The sequence below is a fragment of the Ovis aries genome, chromosome 22 (genome assembly GCF_016772045.2).
Source record: "Ovis aries strain OAR_USU_Benz2616 breed Rambouillet chromosome 22, ARS-UI_Ramb_v3.0, whole genome shotgun sequence".
NCBI classification, from domain to species: domain Eukaryota; kingdom Metazoa; phylum Chordata; class Mammalia; order Artiodactyla; family Bovidae; genus Ovis; species Ovis aries.
In genome coordinates this window covers 43,009,760-43,022,483 of record NC_056075.1, presented here as the reverse complement: position 1 = coordinate 43,022,483, position 12,724 = coordinate 43,009,760, and the positions used below count along the sequence as shown (strand labels likewise).

General features: G+C 44.5%; 1 protein-coding gene across 2 annotated transcripts in view; it reads left to right on the top strand.

Annotated features, from left to right (window-relative positions):
- Positions 1-12,724, top strand: part of CPXM2 (carboxypeptidase X, M14 family member 2) — a 135,754-nt gene that overhangs the window by 106,273 nt on the left and 16,757 nt on the right. For both annotated transcript variants that reach the window (XM_060404573.1, XM_004020358.6), the window contains 3 exons: positions 4,288-4,411; positions 5,938-6,134; positions 7,183-7,362. In XM_060404573.1, coding sequence (XP_060260556.1) covers positions 4,288-4,411; positions 5,938-6,134; positions 7,183-7,362 — 501 coding nt within the window. The remainder of the gene's footprint in view (positions 1-4,287; positions 4,412-5,937; positions 6,135-7,182; positions 7,363-12,724) is intronic.

The window sequence follows — 12,724 nt, the reverse complement described above, 5'->3', positions numbered from 1 at the left end:
GAGAAACATTTCCCCGCATTGCAGGGGCCCACCAGGCTTAGTGGCTCAGATGGTGACGAATCTGCCTGCAATGCAGGAGAGCTGGGTTTGATCCCTGAGTTGGGAAGATCCCCTAGAGAAGGAAATGGCAACCCACTCTTGCATTCTTGCCTGGAGAATCCCATGGACAGAGGAGCCTGATGGGCTACAGTCCATGGGGTTGCACAGAGTCAGACACGACTGAGCAACTTTCACTCATGCTTCCTAAAGGGAGTCTCCAAATGCCCGTATTCTCTTTCCTGTGTGTAGAAAGATACTTGTGATATCAAAACACTGAGAGGAAACCCTGACTGGTATAAAAATACTGCAGTGGTGTGTGGAGGATGAAGAGGTGACTCTGATGACTCATGGTTGAGAGTCATCCCGTCCCGAGATGCTGTGTCCCTGGCTGACTGCTCATCCTAGGGAATATGCCATTTGTCTTTTTTTTTTTTTTTTTCAATGTCAAGGTGGAGATTTCCAGCACAGGGTGGCCCAGTTCTCAGGCAGCTCTTTGAAAGGGGAAGGAGGGTAGGCATTAAACGGCAGCCAGGCTCTGTAACTAGGTGTGTTAACTAGGTGCTGATCACCTAGTTAAGGATGAGCCGAGTGGCTCTGTGTCTGCAGAACTGGTCATTGATCTGAATGCAAGACAGGGGACCACCAGCTGACCAGGATTTGGGGAGGCCCACACTGGTAGCGGAGAATGACTGTGCGGTCAGCAGGGACAAGCATGCGAGACCCAATCGGATAGTGCTTGTGCCGAGGCCAACCTCCAGAACGGTTCCATGTAAAACAGACAAAAGAGATGGCGGAATTGATTTTGATTGCTTTACTGCTCCTTCATGGACAGAGTGCTGGCAAAGTAATGCTCAACATCTTCCCAGCTAGGCCTCAGCAGTACATGAACCAAGAACTTCCAGACGTTCAAGCTGGATTTAGAAAAGACGAGAACCAGAGATCAAAGTGCCAACATCTGATAGATCATAGAAAAAGCGAGAGAATTCCAGAAAAACATCTACTTCTGCTTCATTGACTATGCTAAAAACTTTGACTGTGTGGATCACAATAAACTGTGGAACATTCTTAAAGAGATGGGAATACCAGACCACCTGACCTGTCTCCTGAGAAACCTGTATGCAGGTCAAGAAGCAACAGTTAGAACCAGACGTGGAACAACAGACTGGTTCCAAATCAGGAAAGGAGTATATTGTCTCCCTGCTTATTTAACGTACATGCAGAGTACATCATGCTGGACTGGATGAAGCACAAACTGGAATCAAGATTGCTAGGAGAAATATTAATAACCTCAGATATGAAGATGACACCACCCTTATGGCAGAAAGCAAAGAGGAACTGAAGAGCCTCTTGATGAAGGTGAAAGAGGAGAATGAAAAAGCTGGCTTAAACTCAACATTCAAAAAGATCATGGCTTCTGGTCCCATCACTTTATGGCAAATAGATGGGGAAACAATGGAAACAGTGACAGACTTTATTTATTTGGGCTCCAGAATCACTGGGGATGGTGACCGCAGCCATGACATTAAAATATGCTTGCTTCTTGGAAGAAAAGCAATGGCAAACCTAGACAATGTATTAAAAAGAAGAGACATTACTTTGCCAACAAAAATCCATGTGGTCAAAGCTGTGGTTTTTCCGGTAGTCATGTATGGATGTGAGAGTTGGACCATGAAGAAGGCTGAACGCCGAAGAATTGATGCTTTTGAACTGTGGTGTTGGAGAAGACTTTTGAGAGACCTTTGGACTGCAAGGAGATCCAGCCAGTCAATCCTAAAAGAAATCAACCCTGAATACTCATTTGAAGGACTGATGGATGCTAAAGCTGAAGCTCCGGTATATTGGCCTGATGTGAAGAGCCAACTCACTGGAAAAGATGATGCTGGGAAAGATTGAAGGCAGGAGGAGAAGGGGATGACAGAGTACAAGATGGTTGGATGGCATCACCAACTTCAATGGACATAAGTTTAAGCAAACTCCAGAAGATGGTGGAGAACAGGGAAGCCTGGCATGCTGCAGTGCAAGGGGTCACAAAGAGTTGGACATGACCGAGCGACCAAACAACAACAACAATGACAACGTGGACAGATACGGACCCCCGAGTCCAAAGCCCTGGCTCCACCTGGTTCTAGATGGGTGACCTCGGGCAAACCCCTCAATGGTCTCTCTGAGCCTCAGTCTCCATATCTGTAGAATGGGTTCAAGCCCCTTTGATTACCTACTTCAATTGTCTACTTCACTGGTGTTTGTCATGATAAGACTCAGTAGAGAAACAGAACTTGCTGTGACTAATGACATCAATACTGAGTCTCTTAGTAAAACTTGGTGCCTATCCTCTGTGGCTCCAGTTCAGCCCTGCACTATGTATTCCTCATAGTGAGACATGTGAAGCTAGATCAACCTTGCTTACATGTGGTTTCTCCATGGATGGTGGGTTTCCGTCTCTCCTATGGTTGGACAAGAGTCCTTTACAGTCGTCTTTCTCTTCTCTCACCTAGATATTAAAACACAAAGTGAGTTATCATAAATCAAAGTATGTTTCCCCCTCGCAGGAGTGGTGAGAAAACTAGGCCTTGAATGCCTGACCAGGGCTGCAGTTGTGACACCTCGTAGTTGTGTCATGAGAGCCAAGCTCCAGCGGCAGTGAATCATCTGTTCCTTTAGTGATGCCCCTGCCCCCCGCCCCGCAGTGACCCGTGATTGCCCTCCACACATCAGTGCAGAATGCAAGAAAGGCAAGAAATGCAAAGAAATTGCAAGAATTGCAAAGAAATCGCAGAATGCAGAAAAGGCAAACTGGTGTGATGTCATGCACTCCAGTAAAAGTTCTACCTGATACCATTTTTCCAGTTCTCGTAGCTTTCAACCTACTATAATGTTTGCAGCAGACTTGTCTATGTACAATTTATCAGGACACTTTATAGATTGTTTGGCTGATAGGAATGATTTGAAAGGTGCATCGAGCGCGTCCAGGCCCACGCTGCCCCTCTGTGAGCCCTTGCTGTATCATCGTTAGCCCAGCTCCTGCTCGGCTTGAACAAGGATGGAGCTCTCCCTGGTGGGCACACACCCAGGCTGGGATGCCCTCACTCACAGCTTGCATGGTACCCGAGCTTCGCTCTTGGTCTGTAAAACTCGTGTATCCTCCTGATGCCACCATGGGGAAGTGTGGCTGGTCTGGTGCCTGGCAGGAATGTCCTTTGAATCAGAGCTTCTTTCCCTTGGGGATGGCATAGGGGTTTCACACAGAGAGAGTCGAGGTGACTTACCAGCTCACCCACAGGTACCCGCTCAGAGATGGAGGCACCGCAGCCTCTGGTGGGTGTGTCTCTGTCCTTTGCCCCTGTCATTAGCAGACCCTCATCACCTCCTCTGGAAGCTTGTCTGATGAGCTCAACTATCAAAGCAAAATTCAGGAAATGGCATGTATGTATTTGACTTTTCCTTGGAAGTCTGTGTCCCCCACCCTCTCACGGCATGGCTCCCATTACTTCATGCCCCTTACTTGGCACCGACTCCGTCCGACTCTATCTGCTGCTGCGCAGTGGGCTCCAGGAGGGCAGAGCAGCCTGACGTCACAAACGCTCATTAAAGTATAAGACAGCATGATGCTCAGTAATAAATACTTATGTAGGCAAGGGATTCCCTGGTGGCTCAGACAGTAAAGCGTCTGCCCGCAGTGCAGGAGACCCAGGTTCAATCCCTGGGTCAGGAAGATCCCCTGGAGAAGGAAATGGCAACCCACTCCAGTACTCTTGCCTAGAACATCCCATGAATGGAGGAGACTGGTGGGCTACAGTTCATGGGGCCTCGAAGAGTTGGACATGACTGAGCGACTTCACTTCACCACTTTAGGCAAGTCTATGGCTGCCCACTCCAGTATTCTGGCCTGGGAAATCCTTGGACAGAGGAGCCTGGCAGGTTATAGTCCATGGGGTTGAAAAGAGTCAGACACGACTTAGGGACTAAACCACCACCACCACCATAGAGAGAAAAGGCTGTCCTTAGGTAATAAAGCCACCAAGGGAGGTGATACCACCACCCAGGGAGGTGATAAACACAAGCCAGAGGTGCTGGGAGATAGGGCAGGGGGAGGAGAAGGGGAACCTTCCAGGAAGGGCGAGAACTCGGGTGTATGGGAGGGTGGGAGTGTGCAGGGGGCCATGGGAGGGGGCTGTCTCCTTGAGAGCTATGCCCGCTACAGTGCACGGCCATCGTGGCTCAGAGCCGTAAATCCATCTTATTTTGCAGTTGATGAAGGTTGTGAATGAAATGTGCCCCAACATCACAAGGATTTATAACATTGGCAAGAGCCACCAGGGCCTGAAGCTGTATGCCGTGGAGATCTCCGACCACCCCGGGGAGCACGAAGTCGGTAAGGCTGCCCATGCGCAGTGCCCTGGCCCTCCGTGTCCAGTGCTTTCTTAAAGAGCGAGGCAGAGATCACTCTGAGAACATGCACGAAGCAGGGCAGGAGCTGGCCGTGTACACACTCTCGCAGACAGCTTCTGCCAACATTGGTTCTGTGTAGTATACTCTTGCCTGGAGAGTTCCATGGACAGAGGAGCCGGGGACGCTACAGTCCATGGGGTCGCAAAGAGTCAGACATGACTGAGTGACTAACACTTTCACTTTGGGACTTACCTCATGGCTTAGGCTATAAAGAATCTACCTGCAATGCAGGAGACCTGGGTTAGATCCCTGGGTCGGGAAGATTCTCTGGAGAAGGGAGTGACAACCCACTCCAGTATTCTGCCTAGAGAATCGAGGAGCCTGGTACGTTACAGTCCACGGGGTCGCACAGAGTCAGACACAGCTGAGCAACTAACACTTTTTCACCCCACATTGTATGAGGTAGGCTGTCAAATTATTTAAGCTGGAAGTACCCTACTTTTCTCCAAATGGACCACACTTAATTCTGTTCTTCTCTGAGACCAGTCACACTAACCAAAAAGGAAAATGGCTGAGATGCTTAAAACAAACTCCTTTTTCTGGAGAAAATTCTAGACTCCCTGGTCATTATGGGTTGGAGTTAGAGGTGGTTCCCTTCATCTTCTTTTAAATTTCCATCCTATTTTCAAGCATTTCCTGTTTTTAGCCACTTCTCATTTAATCACTCCCAAACCTGTGTTCTCCTATAGGTTAGGGGATGCAGGGTCGGGGTGCGGATGGGTGAAAGATTTTTCTTTTTGCTAAAATTGTGAGCCCTTTAGATCCACTGGAATTTAAATGTAGAGATTTGTCTGATTCTCTTGACCTGAATGTTCATCAGTATTCTGGGAGTTTCCCTCAGGAATGTCTTTTAAAGGGTGAGGGCTTTATCTGTGGGTAAAGTCACATTTCCTCAAAAGCAGTAGCTTGGCTAGCGAGGGAGGCAGAAGTGCTATCAGCTCATGCCCAGCACTGATAAATCCAACAGGGAAGAGCTGAGCTTTGAAAAGCACAAGGGTAAAGACAGCTCCCTTTACAAAACTGAGTCATTGCTAACTTCCCATGATACTATTTTCTGCTTGCCTTTATTCATCTCCATATCTTTATAAAACTAAATACAAAGTCCTTTTAAGAAAAAGAATTACCTCCCCAAATAATTGCTATGATTTGTGTTTAATTTGTAACTCTTAAACCATAAACCCTGTGTTATTTTACCTATTCTTGCCAAATAAGAATAAACAGTCTTGCTTTGTGGCTGTTACCATCTAAGGTTGTTTTTACACATTTTCTCATATACCTATCTGGGAGCTAATAAAAATTGTACTGATATAGCTTCAGTTGATGTGCAAGAAGAGATAAAATTGTACGTTTCTGTTATTCAGAGATTTCTTTCCTAATACGATGTGCTGAGGATTGTTTTGCTGTTAGCATCCGATATGATTGTCTGTTTTTTCCCATCTTTGAGTAAAGGTGAGCCCGAGTTCCACTACATCGCCGGGGCCCATGGCAACGAGGTGCTGGGCCGGGAGCTGATGCTTTTGCTGATGCAGTTTCTGTGCCAGGAGTACTTGGCCGGGAACTTGCGCATCGTCCGCCTGGTGGAGGAGACCCGGATCCACATACTTCCCTCCCTGAACCCCGACGGCTACGAGAAGGCCTACGAGGGGGTAATGGACGGCCTCCCTCCCCCAGCACAGCAGCCGCCCCCGCCCCCTGCACACACACGCACGATGCACTGAGTTGACCTAAATTCCACATCACTAGCTTTCTTTTTCAGTGTCTTTCTGCTGAGACGGGGGAACCCAGAGGTTTATGAAAGATGAGTTGCATAATTATAAAGATGCATAATTGAGAATTATGGGGACCCTGGGAAGTGGACACACTAACAGACTGAAGAAAAGGATGAGAAAGATAATATTGTTACATATACAATGGGGCTAATAGAATAATAATAACACGTAACATTGATTGAATACTTAATCAACGCATATTTTAACCTTGATAATTACCTATAAATCCTCTCATCAGTTTTCTGAGGACAGCTGTTTTTATTATCTTGATACATGGTTTATGTTTTATGTTCCGATAATATAGAATTTATAGGTTATAGTTCTATATGGAATATATATATGTATAGAATTATGTAGAGATTACAATTAGTATAATGTATTGTGTATTCATAATTATATATCACAGTATCTGGGAATAAAATGGCAAACTATACTTCAAACAATGGTGCCCATCAAATGCAGATTTACAGGTTTTTGCTTGTGTTTATTGGTGCAAATAGTTGGTTAGAGATTTGTGTTGCTGAATCGTGAGCCAGAACTGCAGTGGACATAATGTGGCGGCTCTTGATTTTTGAGTCTTAAACTTATTATTACTTGGAGTTTCATTCAACCAGTGCAGAAGAGGTGAAGGCAGGGGAGGCAGGAGAGGCCCCCTTTCCTGAGGACGGCTCTGTGGCAGGATGACTCTGTACCTTCCCCCTTCAGAGTGGGAATAATAATAATAATGACTACATTATCCTTCACCCACCGAACAGTAACAGACTATTAGCCAAATAGTCTCCCTTGGATGTCATCTTTGTGTCAGAGGGTGTTTGGAGGCTTCGAGGCACACCCCAGATGGAGACCAACATGGAGCGGCCTTGTGTGTGGGAGACAGGAGGGTCCAGAGGTCTGTGGGTCCCTCACGTTCTGAATTGTCTCCCAGGGTTCCGAGCTGGGAGGCTGGTCCCTGGGCCGTTGGACCCATGACGGGATTGACATCAACAACAACTTTCCTGACTTAAACACGCTGCTGTGGGAGGCAGAGGACCGACAGAACGTCCCAAGGAAAGTTCCCAATCACTATATCGCCATCCCCGAGTGGTTTCTGTCTGAAAATGCCACGGTGAGTAAAAATACCCCATAATCTGCAAAGCAGAGGAGGCCAAAGTAAACACCCACTGCTACTGGCCGAGGATGTAACATTTAAGAACAAGACAAAATCACTTTTTTCCTTTCAGGTCTTCTCCAAAACTAGGGAAATGTGCTAGATAATAACTACCTATTAAATTGAAATGTGAGGAGATTCTTCCCAGAAGAGAAATCATTTAATTAGATTTCTTTGCAGTACTTCCAAAAAAAAAACCCCTTCACCTAAATCGCGCATATTCATTAATGTCATTATTACCCTTACATTTGACAGTGCTGTGAAATTTCAGTGACATTGTCCTCAGACCTCACTGATTGCTTGAGAGATCTTATTTTTACTTCATGAGTCCCTATGGATTTATTACTCATGGTGCTTCTTTGGAAAGAAAAATGCAATTGGATGGGAAATATTTCCCCCACGTTTCTTAGATCTAGTTAGGTCTTAGCAAAAAGTGTCTTGTAAAATAAATAATCTTCACAAAATTTCCCATGCCTCTTATTGTCTCCTCCGCTCACTGTAAATTCTCTTATACCCTTAGTCTTTGGCCCTATATGCTCTTTAAAAAGGTCTGCATTGATTGCTGTATACGTGAGTGTTAGGTTTGGCTATACCAACAGTAAAAGTGGCTTAAAGAGGTAGAAATATCAACAACCTCAGATACACAGACTATACCACTCTAATGACAGAAAATGAAGAGGAACTAAACAGCCTCTTGATGAAGGTGAAAGAGGAAAGTGAAAAAGCTGGCTTAAAACTCAAATTCAAAGCACTGAGATCACGGCCAGTCCATCCTAAAGGAAATCAGTCCTGAATATTCATTGGAAGAACTGATGATGAAGCTGAAACGCCAATATTTTGGCCACCTGATGCAAAGAACTGACTCACTGGAAAAGACCCTGATGCTGGGAAGGATTGAAGATGGGAGGAGAAGGGGATGACAGAGGATGAGATGGTTGGATGGCATCACTGACTCAATGGACATGAGTTTAAGTAAACTCCGGGAGTTGGTGATGGACAAGGAGGCCTGGCGTGCTGCAGTCCACGGTCGCAAAGAGTTGGACACAACTGAGTGACTGAAGTGAACTGAACTGAAGATCATGGCATCACTTCATGGTGATTAGGTGGGGAAAAAGTGGAAACAGTGACAGAGTTTATTTTCTTAGACTCCAAAATCATTGCTGATTGTGACTGCAGCCATGAAATTAAAAGACTTGCTCCTTGGAAGAAAAGCTATGACAAACCTAGACAGCATATTAAAAAGCAGAGACATCACTTTGCCGACAGAGGTCCATCTAGTCAAACCTGTGGCTTTTCCAGCAGTCATGTACACATGTGAGAACTGGACCATAAATAAAGCTGAGTGCCGAAGAACTGATGCTTTCAAACTGTGGCACTGGAGAAGACTCTTGAGAGTCCCTTGGACAACAAGGAGATCAAACCAGTCAATCTTATAGGAAACTGACCCTAAATATTTATTGGAAGGAGTAATGCTGAAGCTGAATCTCCAATACTTTGGCCACCTGATGCAGAGAGCCAACATGTTGGGAAAGACCCTGATGCTGGTGAAGATTAAGGGCAGGAAGAGAAGGGTCAACAAAGGATGAGATAGTTGGATGGCATCACTGACTCAATGGACATGAATTTGAACAAACTCCGGGAGACAGTGAAGGACAGGGAAGGTGGGCACCTTACAGTCCATGGAGTCACAAAGAGTTAGACATGACACAGCGACTGAACAACAGTAACAACGAGGGAGACTTTTTTTTTTTTTTTCTCTTTTCACACAAAGAGCCCTGGAGGAGATGGTTTAGGGCCAGGCAAATAGGAGCCCTGTGATCATCAGGAAACCAGAAGTCGTCTTTCTGCTTCCACATGTTAGCAGGTGGACTTTCATTCGCAGGGTCATCATAGTCCAAGATGGCAATTTGTCATGCCTTTGGAGGAAAAGGAGAGAAAAGGTTAAAAAAAATTCCTCCTCTCAGATAAGTCAATGGCATTAAGAGGCATTCCTAGAATTCCTACGTAATACTTTTGTTTAAATCTTATTGGCCAGAATTTAGTCAAAACATGATATCAGTGCACCAAAGGGAAGGCTGGCGAATGCTGTGTTTTAGGCAAGCATATTTTCAGTCTCAAAAAGAATTATTAATTGGCTTCTCTTCTTGCAGAATCAAGGGAGAAAGGATGGATAGATAGAGGGCAGCTCTCCGGTTCTTTCTCAGAGCTTCAGCTCACGTCACACGTGGGTACCACTTCCTGGAGGAGGGCCAGCCTGGTTGCCTCATTTAGCGTTGCACAGGATGGTGTCATCTGGTCTCTCAAGAAGCAAATGATGGGGATAGACAGCAGTACCGCATGGTACTTAGGATGCCCAAGGACGGCTTATGGGGGATAAGGGACTTGGACCCTCTGGGTCTTCTGAATCCTTTCTTACTTCCTAATTCCATCCTAGAATTCTTGTTTTTCAAGCTAACATACTAGTGACATCTGGCAAAGCTGAGGATTCAAGGGATGTTATAATTTGGGAACCCTTGGACCAAAATTGGAGCATGGTTGCCAGCTTTCTTAGCCTTGAGGTGCTAAGAGAGAATTATTTTAGCACAGTTCTGGGAAGTCCATGAATTTCAGTCTTTGTGTTAAGATCAGAATTTAGTTTTTGAGCTTGTTCTTTAGAAACACAGAGAGAATTACACAACCCTGCCATCACCAGTATCTTTCTCAATTATGGACAGGTGGGATAGATAAAGTGATGATCAAAGTGTTGTCCCTTCAGCCATGTTCGATTCTTTGTGACCCGGTGGACTCTAGCCCATCAGACTCCGCTGTCCATCGGATTATCTAGGCAAAAACACCAGAGTGGGTAGCCATTCCCTTCTACGAGAGAATCTTCCCAAGCCAGGGAACAAACCCAGGTCTCCTGCAGGTGGATTCCTTACTGTCTGAGCCACCAAGGAAACCCCCTGAGATAGATAACAAATCAGCAAAGATAGAGATTTGAATAGCAATTAGCAGCCTTGACATAGGAAACTAAGAATTCTACAAGAAGGAGGAATATTTATTGTTCTGAATAATCCCCGGTGCATTTTCAAAAATTGGTGGCACTCTGGGCTATAAAGGAAACCTCAGCAAAGTTCAGAAAATGAGAGACAGGCAGACCATGATTCTTTCACCACCATACAATAAAACTAGCAGACAGTGTGAAAAGAACTCTTAAGTATTTAGAAAATTGAAAAAAAAGAAACTTCTAAGCAATGGGTCAAAGAAAAACTTCACATTGGCAACTAAAAATAAGTAGAAATTCATGATAATGAGAACACTAAATATAAAAATTGGTGGTGGTTGTTCATTCTCTCAGTCATGTCTGACTCTTTGCAACCCCGTGGACAGCAGCATGCCAGTCTTCCCTGTCCTTCACCATCTCCTGGAGTTTGCTCAGACTCGTATCCATTGAGTTGGTGACGCCATCCAACCATCTCATCCTCTGCTGCCCTCTTGTCCTTTAGCCTTCAATCTTTCCCAGCATCAGGGTCTTTTCCATTGAGTCAGCTGTTTGCATCAGGTGGCCAAAGTATTGGAGCTTCAAAATTGGTGGAGTACAGCAAAAAATGCTTTCAGGAATTTATACCTTTGAATGATTACATGTCAAAAGAAGAAAGATTGAGCATCAACTAATTTAAGAAGTAAGCAAAAGGACAACAGAAGAAGCCCCCAAAAATGTAGAAAGATTTTGATTAAAAAGAGCAGAAATCATTGACATGATAGAAAAAAACCAATAATTTGTCTGCAGAAAGAAGCATTTGATAAAATTTAACAGCATTTACAATGATTCCTCAGGGTGAGGAGAACAGTTTTAAATGGCATTTATCAGAAAAGATTGGTAAATTCAACTACATCAAAATAAGAAAGCCCATTCATCAGAAGACTTTCAAAACTATCATAAGGGCAGGTTAAAAACTGAAGTGTTATTTGAAAGTTATTTCATTGGAAAAGAACTCGAATTTTTAAAAGAATAAAGAAAAACAAATGAGAAAAATAGAACCAAGAGAAAAATGGGTAAAAGATACACAGAGGCAATTCATGGAGGAGGAAATATATGGTCAGAAAACAAGGAAGGATGCTCGGTGTTCCTAGTGCTAAGGGAGTGCAGGTTAGAGAACATTCGACATCCATTGATTGGGAAAATTAACAGTAGCCAAGCCTTGGGGAGGATATGGGACAGTGGATCTCTTACTCATTGTGAGAGCTGAAATTAGCACAGTAACTTTGAAAATGACTTGATTATTGTGTAAAGTGAAATATGTATATATCTGTGACTGCAGCTATATTTCTAGCGATTTAGGCAAGATAAATTTCACCACAGGTATAGGAGAGCTGGATTCGATCCTTGCGTTGGGAAGATCCCTTGGAGGAGGGCATGGCAACCCACTCCAATATTCTTACCTGGAGAATCCCCGTGGACAGAGCAGTCCATGGGTCACAAAGAGTCAGACTTGACTGAGCGATTAAGCACCTTAGCACTGAGCGATTAAGCACCTTAGCACAGCCCACCAGAAGGCAGTGCAAGTTAAAAGCAACGCTGTTCACCATAGCAAAAATGGAAAATTTTCTACATGCCCATCATAACAAGAACAGATAAATGATGAAATCTTCATATTGAAGTGAAAAAGACTGAACAATATAGCTTTATGAAACGCAGATTCGTCTTACAAACATAAGAGGAAAAATTTACAGAAGACAATAGTGTGTTACCCACCCTTTTTTTAGATCAAAAGAAAATAAAGCCAAGTGATACACACTTAGGCATATGTGCATGCGTTTTCAGTCATTCAGTCATGTCCAGCTCTTTGCGACCCCATGGACTGTAGCCCACCAGGCTCCTCTGTCCATAGGATTTCCCAGGTAAGAATACTGGAACAGGTTGCCATTTCTCCTCCAGGGAATCTTCCCTGACCTAGGGATCAAACCCTTATGCATACATGTATGGAGTTAAACAAAAGAGACTCAGAATCATATTGTTTAGGGTGTAGTGGTTACCTCTGAGTGAGAAGCAGGAGGATGGGACAGAAGGTATCAGATGTGTGCAGAAACGGTCAATAAAAGCTGACCATTGGGATGGATGGTAGGTTCACAGGTGTTTATTGTATCAAAATATGAGAGAAGAGGATGAAGCATGGATCCATAATGATCCTGCATTGTGAGCTGAATGCTCTGCTTCATCCAACCCAAGGCCCTGATGTGTTTAGGAACAAAAGCAAAGCTTAACGAATCCTTCAGGTTACTTTCATTCCTTAATCAATTTGCTATACAGCAAAGTTAGACCATTTCTGATGTTTATTTC